The sequence below is a fragment of the Capsicum annuum genome, chromosome 12 (genome assembly GCF_002878395.1).
Source record: "Capsicum annuum cultivar UCD-10X-F1 chromosome 12, UCD10Xv1.1, whole genome shotgun sequence".
NCBI classification, from domain to species: domain Eukaryota; kingdom Viridiplantae; phylum Streptophyta; class Magnoliopsida; order Solanales; family Solanaceae; genus Capsicum; species Capsicum annuum.
In genome coordinates, this window is record NC_061122.1 from 824,969 (window position 1) to 850,815 (window position 25,847).

At 37.4% G+C, this 25,847-nt stretch overlaps 3 protein-coding genes across 6 annotated transcripts; 1 reads left to right on the plus strand and 2 right to left on the minus strand.

Annotated features, from left to right (window-relative positions):
- Positions 1 to 77: 77 nt before the first annotated feature.
- LOC107851114 (DDT domain-containing protein DDB_G0282237) lies at positions 78 to 7,785 on the minus strand. The gene is made up of 11 exons (XM_047400488.1): positions 7,618 to 7,785; positions 6,167 to 6,288; positions 5,896 to 6,068; positions 4,611 to 5,035; positions 4,487 to 4,532; positions 3,386 to 3,729; positions 1,953 to 2,377; positions 1,614 to 1,842; positions 1,248 to 1,409; positions 1,086 to 1,174; positions 78 to 492 (listed from the first exon to the last, which is right to left on the minus strand). The coding sequence occupies exons 2-11, from the start codon at positions 6,277 to 6,279 to the stop codon at positions 339 to 341; spliced, it is 2,160 nt and encodes a 719-aa protein (XP_047256444.1). The 5' UTR covers positions 6,280 to 6,288; positions 7,618 to 7,785; the 3' UTR covers positions 78 to 338.
- A 525-nt stretch (positions 7,786 to 8,310) lies between these two features.
- Positions 8,311 to 20,087, plus strand: LOC107851301 (carnosine N-methyltransferase). 3 transcript variants are annotated; one of them, XM_016696257.2, is made up of 18 exons: positions 8,311 to 8,472; positions 8,605 to 8,677; positions 8,782 to 8,825; positions 9,755 to 9,797; positions 9,957 to 10,175; positions 10,281 to 10,355; positions 10,624 to 10,695; positions 11,354 to 11,398; positions 11,531 to 11,610; positions 11,719 to 11,783; positions 11,857 to 11,923; positions 12,001 to 12,114; positions 16,491 to 16,564; positions 17,345 to 17,442; positions 17,547 to 17,606; positions 17,704 to 17,772; positions 17,853 to 17,906; positions 19,763 to 20,087. In XM_016696257.2, exons 1-18 carry the CDS (start codon positions 8,381 to 8,383, stop codon positions 19,817 to 19,819), a joined length of 1,401 nt encoding a protein of 466 aa, XP_016551743.2. In that variant the 5' UTR covers positions 8,311 to 8,380; the 3' UTR covers positions 19,820 to 20,087. The 3 variants fall into 3 exon arrangements, with proteins under 3 accessions (XP_016551743.2, XP_047256445.1, XP_047256446.1); XM_047400489.1 differs by lacking the exon at positions 19,763 to 20,087 and adding an exon at positions 18,085 to 18,558; XM_047400490.1 differs by lacking the exon at positions 10,281 to 10,355.
- Positions 20,088 to 20,427: 340 nt separating this feature from the next.
- Positions 20,428 to 25,198, minus strand: LOC107851364 (protein GAMETE CELL DEFECTIVE 1, mitochondrial). 2 transcript variants are annotated; one of them, XM_047400491.1, is made up of 5 exons: positions 24,705 to 25,197; positions 23,891 to 23,944; positions 22,974 to 23,212; positions 20,893 to 21,082; positions 20,428 to 20,783 (listed from the first exon to the last, which is right to left on the minus strand). In XM_047400491.1, exons 1-5 carry the CDS (start codon positions 25,074 to 25,076, stop codon positions 20,565 to 20,567), a joined length of 1,074 nt encoding a protein of 357 aa, XP_047256447.1. In that variant the 5' UTR covers positions 25,077 to 25,197; the 3' UTR covers positions 20,428 to 20,564. The 2 variants fall into 2 exon arrangements, with proteins under 2 accessions (XP_047256447.1, XP_016551836.2); XM_016696350.2 differs by lacking the exon at positions 23,891 to 23,944 and having other exon boundaries at positions 24,705 to 25,198.
- Between the last annotated feature and the right edge of the window lie 649 nt (positions 25,199 to 25,847).

Below are 25,847 nucleotides of genomic sequence, written 5' to 3' on the forward strand. Positions count from 1 at the left end.
ACTAGGCATTTACTTCAATTAGCTTAACATGGTGTACTATCATGTAGTATAACAACAACACAATACACGATCAAAAATGCAGACAACCCCAAAATTACTACATCAATAAAACTAACCAGCCGATGGATGAACATCATATACAAAATTGGAACGGTAACCTTACATCTGTACCATAATCACAGGAATGGAAAAAGAATACAATTTCATTCATTCCTAACATGACATGGCCAGTGTTCAATTGCCCAAAAAAAAAATGACCTGCCATTGATGGTTAGCTGCAACTACGATACCAGTTCTGAACAGCGGAGTATGTTGCCATAGCCGCCTAACTTTCTACGTTAGTCTTCTTTCCACTTGTTAACGTACTTCAAGAAGGCAACAGCAGGATTATCTCTTGGTGGAGCACGGACACGTGTTGATCTCCGAACATCAGCATCGTCTGTTGTTGCTGCCTTCTGAGCTACCTCCTTCGATCTCTTTTCAAGTACCGAGCTGTAATAAGTTATAAAAACAAAGACATTCAGAGACGGAGAAGAAACCTCTGAAGATTCTAGAAGCTCAGTGGCAAAGATAAAAGGACCTCAAGAATCATGAAACAGATTTGGAAGACTACTCCCGTATCCGTTTTCAGACCATCTAGTTGGAGAGGAACAATGCATACTTTCCAAGGGAAAAAGATACCTTGGAGAAACCGTCACATGATCAACTTGCATATAAGTTCACCAAGTCCCTCGCCGGTCCAGAACAAGTAATATATGTAGCAAGCTCAGTACATATGATTTGTATGCACCAACTTGATTGAGTAGGTTGCTAGGACTTGTATATATAATACTATCTTGATTTCCAATATTCAAATAAAATAAAATAAACAAATTAAGATGTTTCATTAAAGTTCAACTCACCTTATTTTTATTTTGATAAGTTCAGATCACCTGAGTGCAAACCTCATGAGTCAATACTAATACCAACCACCATGTTCCGTTACATGATTTACTTTTTCAGAACTGTGGTCTCCTAAGTCCGGTCAAAGATTCCAATTAAAAAATATAGGCAAATGAAAGTATTTCATCCGACGCTCAACTTACCTTATTTTGTTATAGAGATTTTCCAGTTGCTTTTTAAGAGCCCTCTCTCTTTCACCCTTGACATTCAGTGATCCAATCAGAGCATCAAGCTGTTACAAGGAAAAGTTGAACATCACAGAGTAACAAAAGACCATAAGAGAAAATGTGTTCTAGTATCTATACCTCTTCACTGGAAGAGTAATAGCCCCACTGGATGGAATCTGAACTCTCAACAAATATTCTTCCATCACGGCGGAAAAACCAATATCTATTATAATCTCTGTCCTTTCCCAATGGATTGCTGCGTATTACCTTCTTCTCTATTTCGCGTTCAAGATATTCTATCTGCAATATGCAGACACATAAGGAACACATCTTTAACCAATATAATTAAAAAACATTTATATTCACAATTAACCATGAAGCCATTTCAACAGACATCTCGTTAAGAAAACTTCTGTACACCTGTCTGTTTAACATGAGACAACATGCCTGTGTGTCAAAGAAAGAGAACCAGAGAACTAGATACAGACAGAGGAGGGTACTCACCCTTTGCTCCTTACTCCTCTTTTCAATATGCTCCTTTATCTCATTCTTCCGCATTTTGTGAGCAGCTCTTTGGGCCAGTGACCAGTTTTTTGATGTTTCCTTCCCTTCATCCTTTATCAATTTATCAGAAGCAGTCTTAGAGGAAGCATTCATCTTTGATGTAGCATTTTTGTCGTCGACCTTTTTCTTCTTAGCATTTTTAAATGAGGAGACTGCTAGCTCACTCTCACTATCAGACATCAGACAGGAAGCAACAAGAGACAGAAAAGTGAAAATAAGAAACCAACATCATGAAATGACCTCATATTCCAGAATAACTTCAAGTACAAACAAATAAACCTGTTTTCTACTGAATGTTTTGATTGAGATGTTCGTTTGCCATTGCTACATGGCATATCTCCATTCTCTTTGAGGTGGTTATCGCTACCAGTATCTGAGGAGTTGCCACACCCATTTGTTGCTTCCTTCCCATTAGACTGTATTTTCAAATGGTCTTCTCTCTTCTTCCTAGATTCTTCCAAAATTTCCTCTCTCCTTGTTGCTGCAAGTGCATACTGCTTTTCAATGTCCTCATCCAACTTCTGCTTAAAATACTCTGTCTCAAGAACTCGACAGACCAGTTCACACAAGATTGCCAATTTGGCCTGAATGTCTAGAAGGCCATAGTGACCCCTCTTAATTGTTCCAATATGATTAGACAATTCAACAATACCAATCAATTCCAAAAAGTCCGACAAATATTCTGTCCAGGTGATTAAAGTAATCTGGAAGCAGAAAATGAAAGGTTTAGATAAGACAATTATCAGTATTCAACAAAGAAATGTGCAGCTTATATCATCAGGGAGTTTACACCAAGAAAGCATGGTTAATAGTTACTTGCATTGTAAGAGAAAATATCCCATTGGTGCAATATGTCAAACATATTCTGATTTATGAGTCAATTTGCAAATATATGCATTAATAAAATTATCTTAATATCTGAAGTGAACTTTCAACTGTGAGCTTTAATTTAAACTTTCAACTGTGAGCTTTAATTTATTCTTCTCTTATTTTTTTTTAAGTTATAAGGTATGCAAGTTTCAATATATTCTTTTCAGGTCATGGGCATTGGCAAGAGGTTATCCATGAGAAACATTTTGATATAATTATTTTTATTAAAAGTAGCAAAAAGTATGACTAGTAGGGGGAATACATTCAAATGTGTAAAATTCAAAACATTTTACATGCCTAGTAAAATAACATAGATAGGCAACAGCATACAAATTACCGAATTCAAGAAATAGAACATAAGCAAATTATACAAGATATAGTAAAAAACCTTAAAAAGTTTAAGAAAGAAGATATTCCGACCAAGAAGTTGCTATTTTTTGAAAAATAATACTCCGACCAAAACAAATATCCAAGACACTGAGCATGCAAGGGGGCGAAAGCCCCACCACCCAGCATCGAGCCATTGGGGAATTAGCCCCTGAGATGCTTTCCCTCCAATGGTCCCCTCGGGATTTTAATGGCGCTTGTCTAAGATCAGGACAAGTTCCAACTTTGCCTTCTAAAGATATTAATATCATCAGAGTTCACAAGATATAGTGCTTGATCAGACTGTGTTGCACAAGAAGGTTATCAATCAAATGTTCGGGGAAAAAACATAAATCCTTCAAGAGTTTTTTTTTTAAAGAAGGTTAATCAATCATGTGTCTGGGAAAAACATAAATCCTTCAAGATTTGAGAATTCAAGACCTTCGAAAGAGAACATAACGTGATCCAAATATTACCTTCAGCTTTGGTCTTTTCTTCTGTACAGCTACGAAATACTCACTGTTATCTTTCAAAAGAAAACGAAGAAGGGCTGAATGACATTCAGTTATGAGAACAAGGTTGCTGCCTTTGTGACAGACAGCCCTTCCAAAATCTTCAAGAGAGAACGGTGACAGGTTCAATAACCTGCCAAATGAGGTACAGAAGTCCCATACCATCAAATAGTTCCCTACACACTCCATTGGGACGTCAAATTCCCTGCACGGAGGAGGGCGTTCAGCCAACTGTTTATCGTATTCTGTGTATTGCACCAAAAGATCATCGATTGGATATCGAATGGACTGTGCCTTCAGTTTGTCTTCTGCAAATGTCAATGCAGTGAAGAGAAATTGTTAATATGGTGCGTGAGAAAATAGAAAGCAGAAGTACCGCTTCATGTCATGACTACCAGTTCCACATGTAAGGATAAAGGTAGAATAGGAGGTATCTTTCTTTCAATAAAAGATTCTATTAAATTATAAAATCCCAGAATATGTAATACTTCAAAGTAAACATGAAATTTCTAAGCCACTATAAAACTTTCCAAGTAAACATAAAACATATTCAAGTTGTTGCACAACAATTTGTGTCTGGGAAAAGTAAGTGATTTTTCTTTTCAAGTTTTTTCCGTTTAACCAATTACTTAAATTTCATGGTTTAGTAATACTTATAAATGTGTTGCTGAATAATGTGACACAACACCTAATATACCTAAATGTTAAAATTCAAGTAAGCATGTAACATTTACAAACTGTCTATCAATTTGAAGATCTGATGCAACTTCGTTAAGTAAATATATTCACATATACGAAGTACTATCCTTGATCAGACTTTTTTTTTAATGGTTGTGGCGTTGGTGCCAGTTTGGCACACCTCGACTAATTCCACGAGATACATGTCACCTCCCACCAACAACGAGTATCAGGCCTGATGTTTTTTAATCTCTAGACCTCATGGTTCTAACCACTTCATTGACCACTAGGCCACACCTTGGGTGCAATGTAAGTACCAATAAGTAGAAGAAACAACTCTCGACAATAGAAAGTAAATTACAAGAAGCCAACATTTATCAGCACTACCTCTTCCTATCTCGCACGGATCATGGAAGCCATTCTCTTTTCCCTCCTGATTAAACAAGACTATTAGTACATGAAAGCGACAAAATTAATAGGAAAGTATGTTAAAAGTTACTAGAGCACTTACTGCATCTTCACTTTTCTTTCTCTTCTTATTTATAACAACCACACCATCCTCCACAGAAAATTGGTCTTTAAGCTCATCTGGAGGATCAGTTGGAATCCCATGCTTCTTTGCCAATTTTTCATGCAAGACCCAAGGAATACTTCGATATGTAGATTCTCTGATAAAAGACCTTAGGAAAGCTCTACTAAATCGCCCTTTGCACCTAATCAGATCTTCTTCATCGATGACTATTTTCTTAGGCAGTCTTTCATATTTGTCTAGCCACGCAACCTCATAACGAGTTTTCTCACCATCCTTCACAACTCTCTCAATTTTGCAGGAATAGACATGATCATTTTTCCTCCCATATAATTCACTACCTTCTGAAAGACAGCCCTGTAGCTTTTGAGCAACAGCATCCCCAAGATCTTTTAAACTGAGCATACCTGCAATCCAGCCATTACCAAGGATTATCAATACAAAAAACTACTGTAAAAAACCACGAGAATTGTGACACGAGCAAACCAATCACATCTAGACTCACGTTTGAAACAGTAGCTTGCAGATTCCTTAAACCTAATAATACTAACCAAAAGATCATTTATGGGTGATGCTGAACTACACTTTTATTGAGCTGAGTGTCTATTGGAATTACCTCTCAACTTTACAGGCTTACACAAGCTAGAGATAAGGTCTGCATACACCCTCCCCACCCCAGATCCCGCTTGTGGGATCACACAGGGTGTGGTGTTGTTGCTAACTAAATTGAAAATGAAGACATAAACGAGCTCGCTGGATCATTTAAGAAAGAGAATATTGCTGGAAAGATTTGCATGAACTCAAGGCAAAAATCATCAGTTAACATAGAAATGTACTAATGTTCTCCACAAACTGAAGAACACTTAAGCAAGAACATGTATAAAACGATTACACTAGCAAGTGTTGGGAGCATTGACAGGTGAGATAGGATAAGAAAGTAATATCGGAGTAGCTCCTAACAGTTCCAGATTGAGGAGTTCCCAACACTGTCTTACAATATCTTCTCGATTAAGTGAAGCTAGATCTTAAAAAAGAAAAGCAGAAAATGTAGGATGCCTCTCAGTTCGGCAAGCTTCGTTGAATTTTTAAGGTTCATAGTCCCCTCCCTTGCATAAAATATATGGTCATACCCTCCCACCCATACAAAACAAAGAATCTCAAAAGTTCCACATTCACAGGTAAACGTACCAGCTAGGATTATTTCTAGTACTAAAAACACCAACAGAATTCCAAATAGACAAGAAAGCTAAGAAAATGTATGACTTACTGAATTGCACATCATGGAGAACCGGAGCCACTAGTTCCTCGGGGAACTTCTGAACTACTTCTGCTGCCTTCTTCTCCGAAACCAAAGCCTCCTCATAGGTCAAGTAATTCTTTCCCGTCAATTTGCATGTCCACACCCTATGGCGATACAGGTTTATCCGTCTCAGATACTCACTACATTTTTCACCAAAGTAATTTTATTAGAATAATACCACAAATAAAAAAGAAAATATAATTAATTTCAATAAAAATCATAACTTTTGAAGAGTTACCTATAATCCCTAAATATCTCTTTAGTAAAACGAACTTGGAACACGGGCTCATTAGGCTTCAAATCCTTTGGTTTTTCCGCCAAAGCAAATGGCTTTCTTTTATATAACGGCATTTCCAATCCCCTACAATACACCAAAGCAAAAAAAAAAACACGACAAAAGCCGTATAAAATCAGAACCTAAAAATTCCAAAACACCGCGCAAAGAATGCGGTCACACGACTCCCACGTGCAAGTATTCCAAGGCACAACATTTCTGGCACATATGCTGATGTATAAACAGCATTACATTACCCGTAATAGACAGAAATTCCATATTAGACAAACACTATGAGATAAAGATTCATGAATCCCAAAACAGCTGCACGACAAATTAAATTCACTACTTTATTACAATAAAGATCCGACATTTATGGCATATTCTTGACAACAGTATAGCATCGAATAAATTGACGGTTCCTATGTTCTATATATACACCAAAGACACCACATTTCTGAAACTGACACTTATGTAAACAAACACAGAAAATCCACATGATACAATCCCTACAAAATCGAAAAACAGCATCGAATAAATTGTGCTATACATATATATACCAAAGATACCACATTTCTGAACCTGATACTAATGTAAACAAACACTGCAAAATCCACATGACACAAACCCTACAAAATAAAAAAAGCAGCATCGAATAAATTGACGGTTCCTACGTGCTATATATTCACCAAAGACACCACATTTCTGAAACTGACACTTATGTAAACAAACACAGAAAATCCACATGATAGAATCCCTATAAAATCGAAAAACAGCATCGAATAAATTGTGCAATACATATATATATCAAAGACACCACATTTCTGAACCTGACACTAATGTAAACAAACACTGCAAAATTCACATGACACAAAACCCTACAAAATCAAGAAAACAGCATCGAATAAATTGACTGCTCCTACATAAATATATATACCAAAGACGCCACATTTCTGAACCTGACACTTATCTAAACAAACACTGCAAAATCCACACGACACAAACCCCACAAAATAAACGAAAATATATATATATATATATATATATATATATATATATATATATATACCAAAGACACAACATTTCTGAACCTAACACTTAAGTAAACAAAAAGACATTACATTAAAATGCATAAATCGAGAAAAAAACACACGTAAAACAAACCCTACAAAACCAAATAAAAATGGAGCCCCCACACTTTTTGAGCAAGCATATATACCAAAAGACACCACATTTCTAAAAACTGATATAAACAAACAAGCATTACACTAAAATGCACAAATCAAAAAACCCAATTACAATTTCAACTGACAAATCTAACTGAACAAAGGAAAAAAGTTGCAAGACATGTATTTCCCGCCAGTAAAGTATTCAAGATTTAGAGTGAAAAAAACAGCAGAAAAAAGAGGGGTTACCAGATTCAGAAACAGATTGTGGCTTTTGGGGTTTTCGGAGATTTGAAGGAAGGTGATGGTGGAAGAGAAAAAGAGAAAGAGGGGGGACTAGGGAGGCGGTGGTGGTACACTTTGCTTAGAAACGTGTATGCAGAGAGAGCCTCCCTCTGTCTCTTCTTGAATTCCCTCCTCTTAGGAACATACATAATTTATTTATACTAGCAAGTACTCCTATACTTCCATTGGTTGTTTTACAACTATACCCCCTACTATCACACAATTTTTTTTTTTCTTTAATTAGACTTAAACTTACATTCACGCATCGTTTCATACACGTATAAAGTTAAATAAGTAAATACACATATCATGAGAGATCAATTTGTATTATGACTTTATAAAATAAGTACATGTTATATAACTTGATCTTACCTCATATAATATACGTAGGACACAAATTGACACAATGCCTTATTTAACCTTGGCGCTATTTTCTAGTGTATTGCTATTTAAAGTATTTTTTAAAGATTATTATGAAAGCTTATTTTAGGGGTATACATCAATTGATTTGCCAAAACAAATATTAAATAATTTTATTATTTTATAACGGATTCAAAATTAAATTTTTTAATATTTATATAAAATGTTTAAATTTTGTATAATTAAAATTTATGTTGTTTGACCATCAATATTAATATTATTATACTTAAATAAATTGAAGGAACAAAATGGGTCATTTATAGTAAACCAATTTAGTGGTGTTTTCATATCTCCGGCAATTTTGGAAATGGAAAGGGAGAATGAAGAAGCTCATCGGAGGAAGGTTGAAGAAGCCCTAGAAGTCAAATCCCTCCGTCGTATCATCAGCGCTTACCTCAAGTAACACCTATCTGCTATCTATGCTTCCGTCTTTTAACTGTTCTCTCTCTGTGTGTGTTGTTTTTGTTGTTGTAGATGAAGGTTGGTTATCCTATTGGAATATAATCTGCAAAAAATACATTGTGATTACAGTTACCCTGAAGCTGCAGAAGAGGATGTCAAAAGATGGGAAAGGTCTCTTACTAAACTACCTCCACATCATAAGGTAGGTTGAAATTCATTCATTCTGATTAATTAATGTTTTGTTTCATTTATGAAGAAGCTATCTTATGATACTACTTGTGCTGTGTGTGTGTGTGTGCTGTGCAGGCCCTATTATCTCACCTTCCTCTCAAGTTTCAGAAACTTAGATGGTACTTTTATTTCGTTACAATTACTTGCAGATTTATCATGAAATCATGTAACATCTTAGCTTTGAGAGTAACTGACTAGCTATGCATAGAAATGTTATTTTACTTGCCTTCCGTTCCGTGGATCAACTAGTGGGAAATAAGCTGCCGATGACAATCAGTAGGTACTCATTAAAGGAAAATGATGAATACGATAACGTAACGGTCTCCTTATGTGGACTTGGACAATCCTCATCCGATGAGCTAGCTTTTTGGGTTGAGTTAGGCCCAAAATCCATTCTTTAACAAACATGAAATAAGGATATACTACAAAGCATTCTTATTTTTGCATAAGAGTGAAACTATGTGACTCAATTTAAGTTAAATCCTATTAAATTTTATACCATCCACTCCATAAACCATGAACCTGACAATTTGATCACAAAGTATGAGCACGTTAGTTGTGTGAGGCCGATAAGTTAGCAATAATTTTGTCACCCTACTTGAAAATATTTGGGGTTTGTTGATGGAAAATCAGTTTTCTGGTACACTCAAAAGCCATGTTGGCGCTTTCTTTTTCATTTTGATGACAGTGTACGGATTAATTTTCATTCACCCTACTAGTGCAACGAACCTCCTATTCCCTTCAAGCACAATTTTGGGGTAAGGGTAGATGGACTAACACTATGTGAGACAGTTGGAATTTGAACCTGGGATGTTGCTCAACCACCAAGTCATCCCATCTGGGACAAACCCTTTCTAGCATGTCTGCCAAGAATCCCTTTGCATTTCTGCTAAATGCTGTTTCTCACTATTCTAATATAGTATTATCATATGGTACCTACACGAACAACTGTCTTCTAATATGTGAGAATTGCAATGGTTGTCACACTTCCTAACTCTCTAGCAATGGCTTTTTGTGATCCAAACCAATCATCCTTTTTGTGGTGCAGGTGCATCGCTCAAAATTCATATTTCATATTTGAGATGCTAAAGGTGATGAGGGTCTCTTTATCATTTTTTTTCCTTTTACTCTATTTGTTATTTCCGTCCTGTTGTGTTATCATTAATTTCTGCCACTTCATGGTCTTAAACCTTGAAGGACCAGTTTGGTTGTATGATACAATAACTTGACGTCCAATTGTTAACTTGTAGGTGTTTGAGCCGCCGCTTGATATGAGCCAGGATGTTGATATTTGTGAAAACCAACATCTAGATGATGTGTCAGGTAGTCATCATCTTTCTAGATCAAGGAACCTTTGCTTACATGAGTCAACATCAGCTAGTGGTGGAGTAGATTGCCACTGCTTGGCTGAACCGAGCTGTAAAGAGACCTGCAATGGGAAGTACTCGGCACCAACAAAATTTAATAAGGTCTCCTTACTTCTGTGAAGTTGTTAGAAGTTTCTGATATCTGGTGATTACCTTGTTTCTTTTATTTTAATTTTACATGGAGTTGACCTTTGTAGATGACAACAGGAGCAAGAGGTTGATGGTTGTAAGAGTCTTCCAGACCATGACACATTATATGCTTCTGCTTGTTGCAATGGAAATGTAAAGCACCTACCTGAAACTTCTAATCCTCCCCCCCCCACACACACCTCAACAATTTCACAATCATTAAGTAGTCTTTTTAAAGACTGGTTCCACCCTTGTGGAGATCACATCTCCTCTACTATGAGATCAGGATTTTAGCTTATAGAATAGAGTCCAAGGAACAGGTTCTTTAGAGTTCATTGTTGCACCATTTATCTGTCCAGAAGGCCTTATCCCCCCTCCCCATAGATGCCAATACTTATTTCCTTACCATCTTTGGTTTCAGATATCTTCATCACCTCCGGACTGGTTGGACCCATCTTTGCAGCTGCATGTTCCATTGGTTGATGTGGATAAGGTATTTCGTTGTTTTTGGTAGTGTTGTTTGAAATCGTTCTGTTTGGTAGTGTTGTTTGAAATACGTTAAGTACCTGTCCCAGAGGGTGCTTACAGGAGAGTGAACTGTCAAACTAGTTCTTTTCTTTTAATTCAGTAAAGTTGCAGCTGTCCGGGACGACAGCTTCCTTTTTTTATTCCTTAAGAAAGTTGTTGGAATATGTCCTGTGTCCACTTGTTACAAGATTTTATTTAGCGTATCCAGATCGGTTTGTTCCATCCAACATACTTTTTTTCATCACGTGGGAATTAGATTTAATTCTTGTTTATCTACTTCTAGCCATGCGGGAAGGAAAGAAATGTCTCTACTCAGCTAAAAATTTATTTTGTACACGACGTACCTAAAAACGTCAGAGTAAATAGAAGTCAGTGAAATTCCATTCGCACATTAAGACTTACTATAAATATGGTTTATAATTTCCGTTGAAATGATTATTGGAGTGAAGCCTAATGGAGTGGAATGGATATAGAGGATTCATATTGCTGTCAACTAGATTGTTATTGAGGCAAAGTAGTTCTGTTGTTCATTGTTTTAGCGAAATTGTCTTTTCCTTTTGTTGTGTCATTATACATAGGAGACCTCTGGGCTATTTGAATGGTTTGTTTAATATTTGTTCCAGGTTCGTTGTATCATCAGAAACATTGTAAGAGATTGGGCGGACGAGGTAGACATAGTTCTTTATTGTCTTATTCTTTCTGTCAAATTAAACCATCTAACAATATTCCCAGACAGGGGCAAAGGCTGAAAAAGAAAATAAGAAAATGAAGATTAATTCTTTATCGTCTTTGCTGTACAGGGTCAAAAAGAACGTGATCAGTGTTATAGGCCCATTCTGGAAGAGCTTGAACGCCTATTTCCTAATCGATCTAAAGAAAAGTTCGTTACTTCTTTTTGCAGTTTTGATTGCCTATACTCTTAGGTTATGCTTTATTTTTTATTTTTTGTTAAATGGAAGAGTCTAAAATCTTAGTGCTTCTTGTGTAGTCCTCCAGCCTGTTTGGTTCCTGGCGCTGGACTTGGAAGACTTGCTTTGGAAATTTCATGTCTTGGTAGGTTTTCCTGGAGTTGGAATCTAATCTGGTTAAGAGCTATGCTTAACTCAATATTGAACCTTGAAAACAGGTTTTGCTAGCCAGGGAAACGAGTTCTCATACTACATGATGATCTGCTCCAGTTTTATTCTTAATCAGTAAGTTTTTAGGTCAGCCATTTCCTACAGAATGTAGATCTGTGGTTCTCACCTTGCGACCTTTGTTACATCAATAGTACTCAAGCTGCTGGTGAATGGACAATTTTTCCGTGGATACACAGCAATTGCAATTCACTGTCGGACAATGATCAGCTTCGTCCCGTCTCTGTTCCAGATATTCATCCGGCTAGGTATCCATCAACTTGTTTATAGCATCTTGTGTGTTCTACTGCTCTCATCATATCATGGTTATCAAATAAATTTTTCCTTTCTTGTTGATGATTTGAAGATTTCGTGTAACCATTGTGGGTTCAACTTGTGAAATTATCTGACATTGGATATTATTAGACCTGTGAATGTGGCATGGTAAAGGCTAACTAATGACACCATGTTTATTGGTCTGTCTTGCAAGTTGCAGGATGGGCAATAATATGACGCAATAAAAGTCGAGAGATTAGATTGCCTTGCGTTTAATTGGTTGTTGAAGATTCGTCTATAAACAATTCAAGTATGAGGTGATAATGGTTCTCAACAAAAATAAAACATCTGTATGAAAAATGCCCGAGGCAAGTTTTTAAGAAATCCTATTCTGGCTTTCTCTCTTCTTTAAAAATCTCTCCGATCAAGCCAACCAGTTTTCTGATATAACCCAGAACCTTTTTCCAACCTTCTCTCTCCTTAAAAAAGATTTTTCCAAAAAAGATTTTTCCGACCACTTCCCTTCGCCGGCGCTAACTAAAAAATACCAAACCGACCCTTTGACCATCTGAAAAGACTCGCACCTGATTTTCGACATAACCCAGAACTCCCCTCTCTAGTTTTCTCTCTTCTAGACATCTCCTGGTCGCGTCCATCTGCTCCCCCCATTCTCCTAAACCAGTGTCGTTCTCTTTTCTTTCTCTCTTCTTCCTTTCTTTTCTCCTTATCCTCTTCCCAGATGGAGGATTGCATTTATTTTGCAGTTGATTTTAAGTCCTTTGATATTGTTAGATCATCCCATATAAGATAGTCATGGTTCGGTTGGACTATGCCTGAGCATACATCAGACCTTCTAAGCTGATGGATTAGGAGAAGGGGCCATAAGACTGTAAGAGTCGGAAGAAATGATGGAGTCTAATTCCATCATGTATCTGGTGGACAATTTGGAGGGAGAGGAATGGAAAAAGTAATGAAAACAAAAGTTAACAACACCCAGAAAGTTAAAAGGAAGCTGTAGTGCTACCTTTGTTTTTGGTGTGAGAAAGAAGCTGAACTACTAGTAGATTTCTTAGGTTCTTTGTAAATAATTTAGGTTGTTCCTAACAACTTTTTGGAGGTCTCCTTCATGTCCTCAATGCTGAGGAATACAACTTTACCGGTTTTAGAAAAGAGAACTCCATGGAAAATAGGTCTGCCTCACACAGACATACGCTAGACTCTACTCTGGAAGAAACTGCAACGAAATTCTTGGAAAGCTTTGCAACTTGGGAATCTGCCACCATGAATCAACAAAAAGAATCAACAAACAGCAACATCATCTCCTCCTCTTTTTCATAACCACCAGGAAGCAAATAAGAAACCCCAAGTGAAAAGTTGAAGGATGCTGATGCTATTGACAATTGTTGAGGATGAGATGGATCAATCAATCCATGCTGAACAAGATGACACAAATTAGCAACTTATGCAAGTGGCAATGCAGACACAGGAATCTCTTGATGCTGAAGTTGTGGCGTCCAATTGGGTGAACTCCAATATTCTGGAGTTGAGCAACACTTCTAGAGCTTCTTTTGAAGGTTGCGAGGAAGAGGCACTAGTCTTACCGAACTTGACAAAAGGAAACAGGTCATGGAGAAGCAATGAGAACACAGTAAAAAACACCTAGGAGCAAGGGGATTTCCAAAAATGAATTAAAGAATTTGCAATCAGAACTCAATAAAGGGGTGGAAAGGGGTGATTTCCCAAAGCTTTCTTTCTCAACGCACCCTTTATTAGGCCAAGCACAGCATTGTTGTGCAGAATGCATGATTAGGTTGGAGGAAGTGCTACCAGAGTAAATGAATTAGTAATTAAAAAACTCTGATCCGAAATGACAAATATTCTCAAAAGTAAACTAACAGTTTTTATTTAGTTATCATAATTATATGTAACCAACCAATTTTATTTTTTCTTAAAATTTTCTCATAAGTCAATTTGGACTACATAAGCTATTCATATTAGTCCAGATCCAATTCATTCAAACTTAAACTGATTCGACGTTTCACACAATAACTTTGAACAACCTTAAATTATATTTTCTTCTTTTCAATTTGTCTAAATTACATTTTTTTTATTTTATTTCTAAAAAAATATCTTTTTTCCCCGTACAACACTTCAGTTTTAACTTTCCATGTTACATGTTAAGATCACAAAATTAAACTACGTTTTAGTACATTCTACTTTCTACTTATATTTAAGTTAAATCCACAAAATTTAATAAGGGAAAATAGTCTCAAATTTACCTAAACTTTGATGAAATTTGTTGTAACACATCTGAACTTTGCGGGGTCTAGGGGCGTCATAGGACCCCCACAAAGTTCAACCGTGTTATAACAAATTTCGTTAACGTTTAGGTATATTTGAGGGTATTTTCCCATTTAATAATCCTCTTTACTTTCTTAAACTCATGTCGAGTCAAAATCAGACAAACAAACTAAAACGAGTTAACGAGTAAGAATAGAAGTACCTTTGGTAAAGGACAGGTACAATGCCACCTCTATACATACCAATGTGTTCCCCAGGTTGAGCCATGTCAAAATGTGGCCTTGGAGGATTACACCATCCACCATTGTTACTAGGAAGTGCATAATTTGGAAATTTGCTAGCAGGACGGGGTTAAGGTGGTTGACCGACTTATTCAACAAGATTTTCAAGTCCGCTAAGATGCCTGAGGCGTGGAGATGGAGCACGATGATTCCTTTATATAAGAACAAGGGTGATATTCAGAGTTGCAACAACTACCGAGGTATTAAGTTGTTGAGTCACACGATGAAGATTTGGGAGAGGGTGGTGGAGCGGAGGTTGAGGAAGATTGTGTCTATTTTGGAAAATTAATTTGGTTTTATGCCTGGATGCTCGACGACCGAGGCGATTCATTTAGTGCGGAGACTGGTTGAGCAGTATAGAGAGAGGAAGAGGGACCTGCATATGGTGTTTATTGACTTGGAAAAGGCATATGACAAAGTCCATAGGGAGGTTCTTTGGAGATGCTCGGAGGTAAGAGGGGTTCCTATGGCTTACATTCGTGCGATTAGGGACATGTACGAGGGGGCAAAGACTCGAGTAAGGACTGTCAGAGGGGATTCCGAGCATTTTCTAGTCCTGACAGGGTTGCACTAGGGATCGACTCTTAGTCCGTTTTTATTCGTTGTGGTTATGGATGTGTTGACACGGAGCATTCAAGGAGAGGTGCTATGGTATATGCTTTTTGCGGATGATGTAGTCTTGATTGATGAGTTTCGGCGAGGTGTTAATGATAAGTTGGAGGTTTGGAGACAAACCCTTGAAACTAAAGGATTCAGGTTGAGTAGGACTAAGACGGAGTACTTGGAGTACAGGTTTAGTGACTCGAAGCATGAGGACGAGGTGGTAGTGCAATTGGATTCTCAGGTGGTGTGTAAGAGGAATAGTTTTAAGTGTCTTGGGTCAATGATTCAGGGGAATGGAGAGATTGATGAGGATGTATCTCACCGTATTGGGGCGGGCTGGTTGAAATGGCAACTCGCCTCGGGAATTCTATGCGATAGGAAGGTGCCTCTCAAGCTTAAAGGCAAATTCTACAGAGTTGAAGTCCGACCGGCTATGCTGTACGGCGCGATGTGTTGACCTGTTAAGAGTTCTCACGTCCAAAAGCTGAAGGTGGCTGAAATGAGGATGTTACGTTGGATGTGTGGTTACACGAGGGTAGACAGGGTTAGGAATGAGATCATTCGGGAGAAGGTGGGAGTGGCATCGGTGGAGGATAAGATTCGGGAAGGGAGGTTGAGATGGTTTGGGCATGTGATGAGAAGGGGCACGGATGCTCCAGTTCGTAGGTGTGAGAGGTTGTCCTTGGATGGTTCTAGGCGGGGTAGGGGTAGCCTAAGAAATACTGGAGAGAAGTGATTAGAAGTGACATGGAGCAATTACGGCTCACTGAGGACATGACCCTCGATAGGAAGGTTTGGAGGAAGAGTATTAGGGTAGAGGGCTAAGGGGTGTGGTCAAACAATAGGTGGGCGGTAGAAGAGTTTTGTGTAGCTTGGTTGGTAGTGCTAGGGTTGGGAGGGTGCCTTTGTTGGTTAATGTCCTTTTTGTGGTTGTTGTAACATGTTTATTTTATCATGTTGTATGCTTTAGATGTTTGGACTTCGATCGCGGTCCCTTTCTTTAGCCGGGGGTCTATCGGAAACAGCCTCTCTACTTCTTCGGAGGTAGTGGTATGGACTGCGTACATTCTACCCTCCCCACAGACCCCACTATGTGGGATTATACTGGGTTTGTTGTTGTTGTTGTTGTTGTTGTTGGTCTTGCTTCTATATGGTCTAGATCTGATCTATCCCTTCGGGAACAGTGCAGGAATTACTGAAGGATTTTCCATGTGTGGTGGTGATTTTGTTGAGGTTTATAGTGATCCAAGTCAAGCAGGTATGGTAGCTTGATGGCATCTTTTTGTCTGATGAGATAGAAAATCCAGGAGGAACCCTCCAATGATGTTGTAGAAATATATACAATGCTCCTTCTACTGACCTAGTTTATATTTTAGCTCGTTCATGGATAACATATTTTAATATCTTGTATGTACCTTGTGGAAATGAGTCCCCTCTTTGTGGGTGTGGGACTACACTGGGTATGTTGTTGTTGTGCCTTGTGGACATGAGAGCTGCACGTGGGATATTTCTATGTGATGTTTCATGTAGAAATATATTACAAATATGTACATTAGATTCAGGACCTTAAACAGAATATCTAATGCTCCTTATTCTAACCTAGGTTATATTTTAGCTCGTTTGTATTTTGATATTTCATCTATATCTTGTGGAAATGAGAGCTGCAATTGGATGCGTGTACCTGCATGGTAATGGGCCCCAAAGTTAAGTTTTATCCTCACCTATCAACCTTTTGTCTTATGCTAAATATAATCAGTTGTGAAAATAATCTCCTCTTTGCTTTCTTTTGTAGGCATGTATTTCTTAAAATTGATCACCATAAACTCAGTGATGTTATAAAATTATCCTGCATCTATTTGGGTTTTTTCTTGGGTTTGTGTGTGCGGGTGGTGGTGGGTGGGTAGACAAGGTTGCATGACTGGTTCAAATGCAATCTGCTAAGTCTCAATATGTGTCGTCTGTAGATATTCTTGTCACTGTAATTCATTAACCAGGTAACATTATGATAGAAGCTATTCTTATCAGATATTATGTGCAGGAGTTTGGGATGCAGTTGTCACTTGTTTCTTCCTGGACACTGCCCATAACATTGTGGAGTATATTGAGATAATCTCAAAAGTCCTCAAAGATGGCGGAGTAAGTAATATAGCTAAGCTCGACATATTTTCCAAAAATTTGTACATTTGTTTGTTCATCTTTTATGTATTGATTTTACGATGCATAATCTGCTTTCCTTGCAGGTCTGGATAAACCTGGGGCCCTTGCTTTATCATTTTGCAGATATGTATAGTCCGGAAGATGTAAGCTCTCTGTTTACAAAACCCCAAAAATAGCTGCATGTTTTTTATTTAAATTGGATGATAACTTGTTTTACTTGTACTTCTCCCCCCATCCCAGGAAATGTCAATTGATCTGAGCTTGGAGGATGTGAAACGTGTTGCTCTTCATTATGGATTTGTATTCGAGGTATCCTTAGCTTCGTCTGAATGTTGTTATGGCTTGCACCATATTTTTGTTAGTATTGAGTGTTTCATTTGCTTATGCAGAAAGAATCCACTATCGAGACCACATATACTACAAATTCAAGGTCAATGATGCAAGTAAGTCTAACATCCTGTAGTAGCTATCTGGTATTCATACTCATTTTCTCCTGTCAGCATTTAATCATGTTCAATGTGCTCTTCAAAAGCCTGAAAAGTTTTTGTTTAGTGCTCTCTTCAAGATAAGAGTCCATGGGTGATGTGAAGTGTTCAACCTGTTTTGCACCTTGTTTTTCAGTTTTAGGAGGCTTTGGTTGCCCTGATATGTCCATTCAGGAAAATGATTTACTAGTGACAAATTACAGCGGTTGGTGATGTTAAGTCATTAAGGATATGTTTTTTAGGAGCGGCCAGTGGATGACAGTTCTATTTTAACTGTGTAGTCCTCTGAGAGGTCAAAACGATCCATTACTATGTCGGAGCGTCAGAGGGTTGCATTACGACGTTGACTACATGCTCATTAAGCTCTTGGTGTACCAGCTGGTACGTCCAGTACCAGTATAGAGTACCATAGAAGAACAATTCCACACTGTCTGTATCTTTTGTTAGTCGCTGGCAGTTAGCAGTTACCTGTTTACAGAAATAATAGCTAGGCCTCTGGCTGGGCCTCAATTTCATCTAATGGCAATCACTAGATCTAAAGATGACAAGTGACGGCTTAATAGATATATCTTAGACTTCCACTTAATTGAATGACATGGAGTTTCACCAACTGAGTTGCATCTGGTACTTCTTTTGCAAGTTCATTTATTGTATTAAAGTATCTGACTGCCGTGCTATTAATATGTTATTCTTTGCATTAAAATGCTAAACTGATTGTTGAGAAAGAAAGAAACAAACATCTCTTGAAGTGATAACAGGTAGCTCCATGCCATCAGCTAAGGAGCTTCTATTTCCTTTAAAATTGCTGCTTTCATTTTCCAATGCTCACTAAGATTGACAATTCCTTGAAATATTAGATACTATACAAATGTACCACTTATATATTGCTCAACAGATAATGCATTGTGTGTTCATGATCAAATAAGAGCATTATATATTTTACAGTGGCCTTCACCCGTTAACTCCTACTGAAATCAAAATTCTAAAAAATGAGAAATCTTTGAGAGCATTTTGGATCTTACAGTGACCTTCATAAAAGAATATCTTACAGTGGCCTTCATAACTCGTTGATTCCTAGTGAAATGAAATTTTACAGATGAGAAAACTCCGAGTGCTATATATCAAAACTGCAGTAAATTAAACTAGCGCATGAGGTAGTGTTGGCCTATTCGGCGAAGTTTGAAATCCGTGCTATATGAATTAGGATTCCTAGTGGTTTAGTAACACAATTTCTTAGATTGCAGTCAAACAAATCCTCTTGTATTGATGAGAACAATTTTGATATTATTAGTTGTGTTCTATACATCTGTTTTACTATTTACCTTCCCTTTGACGGGTAGCAATTTCATTTTGGTCTTCATATTCTGCTATAATTGTCATGACCCAAGCCCATGGATATAGTGTATGCTTTTGCCCAACATGCCTCACGAATTTATTGTCGGACTATGCTATCATCGAGCTTGAAAAATGCATACCATGTGAACTTGTGTTGTTCCTTATCTCTTCACGTTTTCCTCCCATTCAAATGTGGGTTCGCTTAAGGTGTCATGTGCACCCCTTCTTCAAAAGTCCTAGCAGGCCGACGAGCTTTTGAAGACATGACATATTTCACATGGTACATGCATGTTAGGGCTTGATGATGCTAGCCTGAGCGTGTTGGGCCAAAACGGACAATACATGGCATGGACTCGGATCATGACATAAATCCTCCTATTCTGTTGCATGAGGAATTGTTTCTTGACTAAACATTGGTCTTTTCATTGCAGAATCATGAGGAATTGTTTCTTGACTAAACATTGGTCTTTTCATTGCAGAATCGATACTATGCCGCCTTCTGGACGATGCGCAAGAGAACAACAGCGACTTTATAGTTGAGCAACAAATAGTTTGCATCACTGTGTTGTGGAATACCAATGACTTCACTTAATCCTATTGAAGGCATTCATATTAAAGTATGGGAGGGAGATTTTTCATATTGGTATCATTTTTAGCGTGACAGATTTAAAATATATTTGGTTTTCCTTGATCAATGTAATGGAGATGGTATGAATGACTATTTAAATTTAAGATGGTTAGATAGAATGAAATCAGGAGGATTTGTGGATGCACAAGATTACAAGGCAAATGGATTTTTGAAAATATTGTGTGAGAATTATCATGCTGTTAATAATACATTATATTTTTTAAAACCAATAACTGCAATTGTGTTTCATGGTTTCACGGACTGACGCAAGGAGTTTCGGATAAAAAAACATTCTAACACCATTAGTTCATAGGATAGATAACACACACAAAACCGAAATGCACCTTAATTCCTATTATTTTGCTCGTATGTTCTAATAAAAACTACCCTCACCTCTCGAAACTCATTTAATAGGTCGTCACATGCCAACTATTTTTTGAGTATGAAATCGTTTCCTCCTTATTTGTAATATGTATTCTATACTTTTTTATTTAAAAATTTGACCATCTAAAGACATTTTGATAAAACAATGTTATATTGGCTCTGCCGCACGACAATCCAAAAAAACAACTTAGAGAAATGCGTCAATTATGAGAAAATCAACTTAAAGAACACTTCTTTTAACTGGAATCTACTTTGCGGTAGCCAGAGATTCAAGGAAGAATTTTTTTCCTTCGTCGTGGGGTCTCTCGCTTGACAAACATCTTCTCGAACTCATCAAGGGGTCGACTGGAACCGTCAGGTTGACTAACAAACTTCCAGCCACCACCATTCCCACGCTTGCCACGAGATCCTAGCATCTCAACAGTGAAATTCCAGCCATTTGAAGGGCGCCTGCGGCTATACTTGTGGCATTTCACTTGTTTCGCCATCTGAAACCAAAAGCAGAACCACGAGGCACGGAGTTAGTAAAACAGAATAACAGAACATCAGATCATTATGGTTAACCTAGTCGTTTCATTGGTTCCTAGACATGCTAACCTTCATCTTGTTAAAGTTCATCCTTTGGACAAACTCTTGATACAACATCTCATCTTCCTTCATTGATATTTCATAGTGCACCTCATCAGGATCCCTCGTAGTCCCATCCCAACCCTCGGGCATGACCTTGAAGTCGGGTTTATAAGGAAGAGTTGCAACATGAAATTCCCTGTCGTGAGAATTGAAAAATCTGCAGAACAAGCAACATTAATATTTTTCATAAATCACTAACAGTTCTTCTAATGAGTTGACCATTTCATGACAGTTTCCAGGTGATCAGCACAAACATATTGCAAAACTAGAGCAAGGATATCACAATGATATCACTGAATATAAAGATGCTTGTGTCCAAGAAAGATGTGAGGCATGCACCTACGCATAACGGTTTGACAATGAAAGCTTGAACCATATCCATTTAACTTTAACTTCTTCCAAGTTTGCTTGAATTGATTTTCTAAGTTATATTTAGCTTCCGACACTTACATATTAGATTAGTAGTAAAAAATTGTTTAGAAGCATAAACAAAATTTAATCAGGTAGCAGGAAAGTGATCAGCTTCAGTAAAGCATACGTGCAATCAGGAACCCAGCACTAGGTTAAGATCAACAAGCGTATGTTCTTAAATATATCTGTGACCTAACAGTCTTGTGTTTGATCTTTGAAAGGAAAATTTAACATACGGCTAGAAACTATCACCAGAAAATTAGGCTATATATTGATTGACTGAGGTTTGCTAAGGGTAAGATCTAACTTGCCACAATAAAATTTTCTCCAATTGACTTGTGTTCGATATGTTCTACAGTATTTCACAAGGACGAATTGATAAACTTGAAAAATGTATTAGGTCTTTACAGTGTTGGAAACATTAATGGTCATTGACCAAGGGAACGATATAAACTTGCCAAAACAGGATCACGCATCTTTTTAAGAAAGAACATAATCGTCTTTTTGACTTTTCTGCATTAGATACGTTATATTTCATAAAGAGGAAACAATAAAGTTCCTTGATTAGTGGTTATCATGTTATGGTACCAAATCTAAGCCCTCATACTCTGCAACTCCCAAATATATAACTTCTGCATGTAACCAAACACTTTATCTTCCTAACATATACAGCGCGTACAATTCAACACGTAGCACCTGCACAGAAATCTCAACGATCTACCATTGTTATACTTTCATGTGCTTAGCAGATGGAAAAGTGGCTCAAACAAAAAGTTGAACGCAAATAAAGAAATCCCTCTGATGCATGATTATATTAACTTCACGATAAGCCATAGCTAGCTTCCCTCCAGTTCAGAAATATCAGCTACCGAACCTCTAGTTTATATTTATATTGTGGAGAGTGGAGACCTCTCATCACTATTTTCAAAGAGGATTTGGATGGTCTACAGAAAATGTGTATACAAAGAAAGCATGCACCGACACACTGCACAGATGGTACAAACAAATTTCAAGTATAAATCAAGACCACAATCAAGAAGAAACCCTTCACTAAATTTTGATTGATCTTAACTTGAAACAATATGAAGATAGCAAGCCCACACACTAAGCAGGTTTAAAAAGGAATTTTGAATCAGAAACAAGATCACTTTTTAAAAAGCCCATAGATTCAGCCAGCTGATCAGGTACATAACAAACAGATACCTTCAGACTTGAGATGAAGAGTGTGTCCTGTAAATTGCTGGAACTACTAGTAACTCGATGTCTCGATCAACCAAGGAACCAATAGTTGTGTATAGTGACAGAACTAATACATTTTCCAAATATTAAATGACTACCTCCAGAAACTAATACAAGCTTCTGAACAATGGAGAACAAGTAACACAACCTTGAGAAGCAACTATAAAGACCCATGAGTTTTAAACATCAATTACGACTAATCACGACCCTAACAGCTTGATTTAGATATCCTCAAGGTGTAAACAAACTCACATGAAAGGATTTATTGGTACTAAACATTAACAAAGTACCATTTTCAAAAAATAATGATAGTAACATCAAACTTGGCCAAAGTTAAAAGTAGCAGCATAATCTCAAAGGATTTCAAAGGAAATGACTTCAGAATCTAATTCACTTACTCTGGGCATGTATCAAGCAAGAGCTCTACTGAGTCATCCAACGGATGCCCAAGCTTCTTCTCTTCCTCCTCCTCAAGTTCCTTCAGCCATAGAATTGCATGAACTCTCTGCCTCATGATCCTGTAATCTTTTGCTAAGCGCTCAACAGTATACAACTCTGGGTTCTCCTTATGCTTCTTGTACATTTCTGTCTTTTCTGAATCCTTCAAATAAGACCCCCTTGCACCTGGTTCCATTACCTGTTCCAATAACACCACACTTTTATAATCCATCGTTATTGAGAAGGATACTACCACTAAATACCATTGTTTGTTTATCGTATTCTTAGTGTTGTTACAGAAACAATTCCGAATAACCAACAAGAAAAGTTACTTTCTCCCAATCCCATTTTATATGCTAGTGAAAAGAAATTAATTAAGACTACGAAGACTACAGCAAGAAAGGTCGGTTTGCAATACTACAACATATGTTGTTTCTCCAAAAGTAACAACATATCTTCGAAAAAACATCAAATTAGCCCAAAAATAAAAATTAAACAATCTAACCCTTGAACACTGAACCACACTGAATTTTTGGAACAAAGCAAGTATTGTACATTATCTCTAATCAATCTAGAACATACATTTCACTGTGTATGCTGTTGTTGTAATCTGCTTAAAGAATTAACAAAATTCTGATTCATAACTACAAAGCTTCAAATTACTTCTTATGGTGGCTGGGAAACAGACAGGAGAAGACGTATTATGGTGACTGGACAATAACAGTGACACTTTCAAGGTTAATGCAACTTACAGAATGATGAACCACCCAAATCAACAGTTAAACAACTTGCCTAGAAAGCTAATTTGAAAAAACAAAATATCATCACGCAATGTAGCTTGCGCTGTGTGGCTACTAGCTAAGGGAGAAGTCCTTACACAGGACAGTTTGACGAGAAGAGCTATCCCATTATGTTCCAGATGTTTCTTTTGCTGTGAAAAAGGCAGAGACTGTTAATCATCAATTGTATTGGATGGAAGGAGGCAGGTCTACAGGCTAAAGACAGAAGTAGATGGAGAACTGTTCCGGCCTGCATCTGGTGGACAATTTGGAAGGAGAGGAACTCTAGATGCTTTGTGTATGAATAGAATCATATGCAGAGTATCATAGCACAAAACTGCTTCTTTTTTCTTAGTTTCATGTTCTTTAGGAGAAAATGACAACTAAAGATTAATACTTAGATCTGTACAAGTAAGACAATTTCTCTTGCCCATAATGAACGAAACCAGCTCAGTTCATCTCATACCCCCCACCCCCACCCCCCACCCAGCCAAAATCACTCCACTGAAGAAGACAAAAATAAAGAATCTGAAGAAACAGATCGAAAAAGGAAAAGATTAACCAAGCAAACTACATTGCAAAACAGAAAAAGTTGTAAAGATTTTATTTTTTTCAAAAAAAAAAAAAAAAGAAGAGAAACCCCACTGTATTCATTATAAAAATCCTTCAATCTAACTGGCGATAAAATTTCAATCTTCAACAAGCAAGCAACTAAAAAGTATCAAGGAGTTGTTTAACCCAAGATAGTCTACAAGGAGAGGCTTTACTTTTAACTAACAGGTGCTATTTACATATGGATTAGTCTGTTAATCATCTATTTGTTCACTGTATAATTTCTAAGCAATGCTGGGAGCCTACTAGTCAGCTGGCAAGGGAAAAAGAGCGCAAGGAATGAGAAGCAATTTGCATTACCTGTTTCATCAAAACACTGATATCCTTCATTCTATCATCCCATCCATTAACAAAAGCTTTCCCTTTTCTATTCTCAGCTTCAAGTTGCTTCACTTTTTCCATTTCTTCATCAGTCCACCTCGCTGACCCGAACCCACCGGGTTGACCCGAACCCATTTGTCGACCCACAACTTGTCCATCAAAATGCTCCTTAGTTAACCCAGTTGACCATGAATTCGAACCCGAATCCGAATCCCAACCCAAATCAGACCCGATATTATTCCCACTCCAATCATTTCCAGTACAAAAAGGCGCAACAAAATTGAAGTTTTTTAGGGTTTTAGGAAGTGGTTTTGGGGGGAAATTTGTTAAGATTCGTTGTAAAACTCGCATTTCTGAAACCCTAAAATCCGAATTGGGGATTTGTTAAGGCGGAATTTGTATTTTTTGCAGGAGAAAGGAAAGTGAAGGGTTTAAGGAACGGGGGATTAAAAGATGGGGACCGAATTGCACTAAGGTGAAAGTTTAGGTACTAAAATTTGAATATAAATGAAGTTGTGGGAGTTCAAAGTGAAAAATTCTTGTTCTGAAAAATTGGAAGGGTAAAGTTGTCTTTACATAGTTATTTTACGTTATTTTAATTGTTGAGATTGCATAAAATAAAAAGACGCGATGAATAATACCACATAAATGAAGCGACCGAGATAATGTCTCGCTTCCTAATAAGGGTGGTTTTTTGCTAAAAAGACTCGGACTCAAAGTAAAAGGTGCGACGAAGACCAACTAATGAGGCGATCAAAACAGAATATCCAGTTTCCTAATAGAGGTGATTCTGTCGTCTGAGAAATTCGAACCTAAAATAAAAGGTGCGACGAATACCAGTTAAATAAGACGATAAAAATAGAATCTCTTGCTCCCTAACAAACGTGACGTTGTCACCAGAGAAATATGACCACAGAATAAAAAGCGCAACGAAGGTCAGTAAAATAAGTCGATCAAAATGGAATGTTTCGCTCCCTAACAAAGATGACTTTGTCGCTTCAGAACTCGAACCCAAAATAAAAGGTGCGATGAATACCAATTAAATAAGGCGGCCAAGATATACTGTCCAACTCCATAATAAAGTTGACTCCATCGTCAGAGAGATTTGAACACAAAATCTTT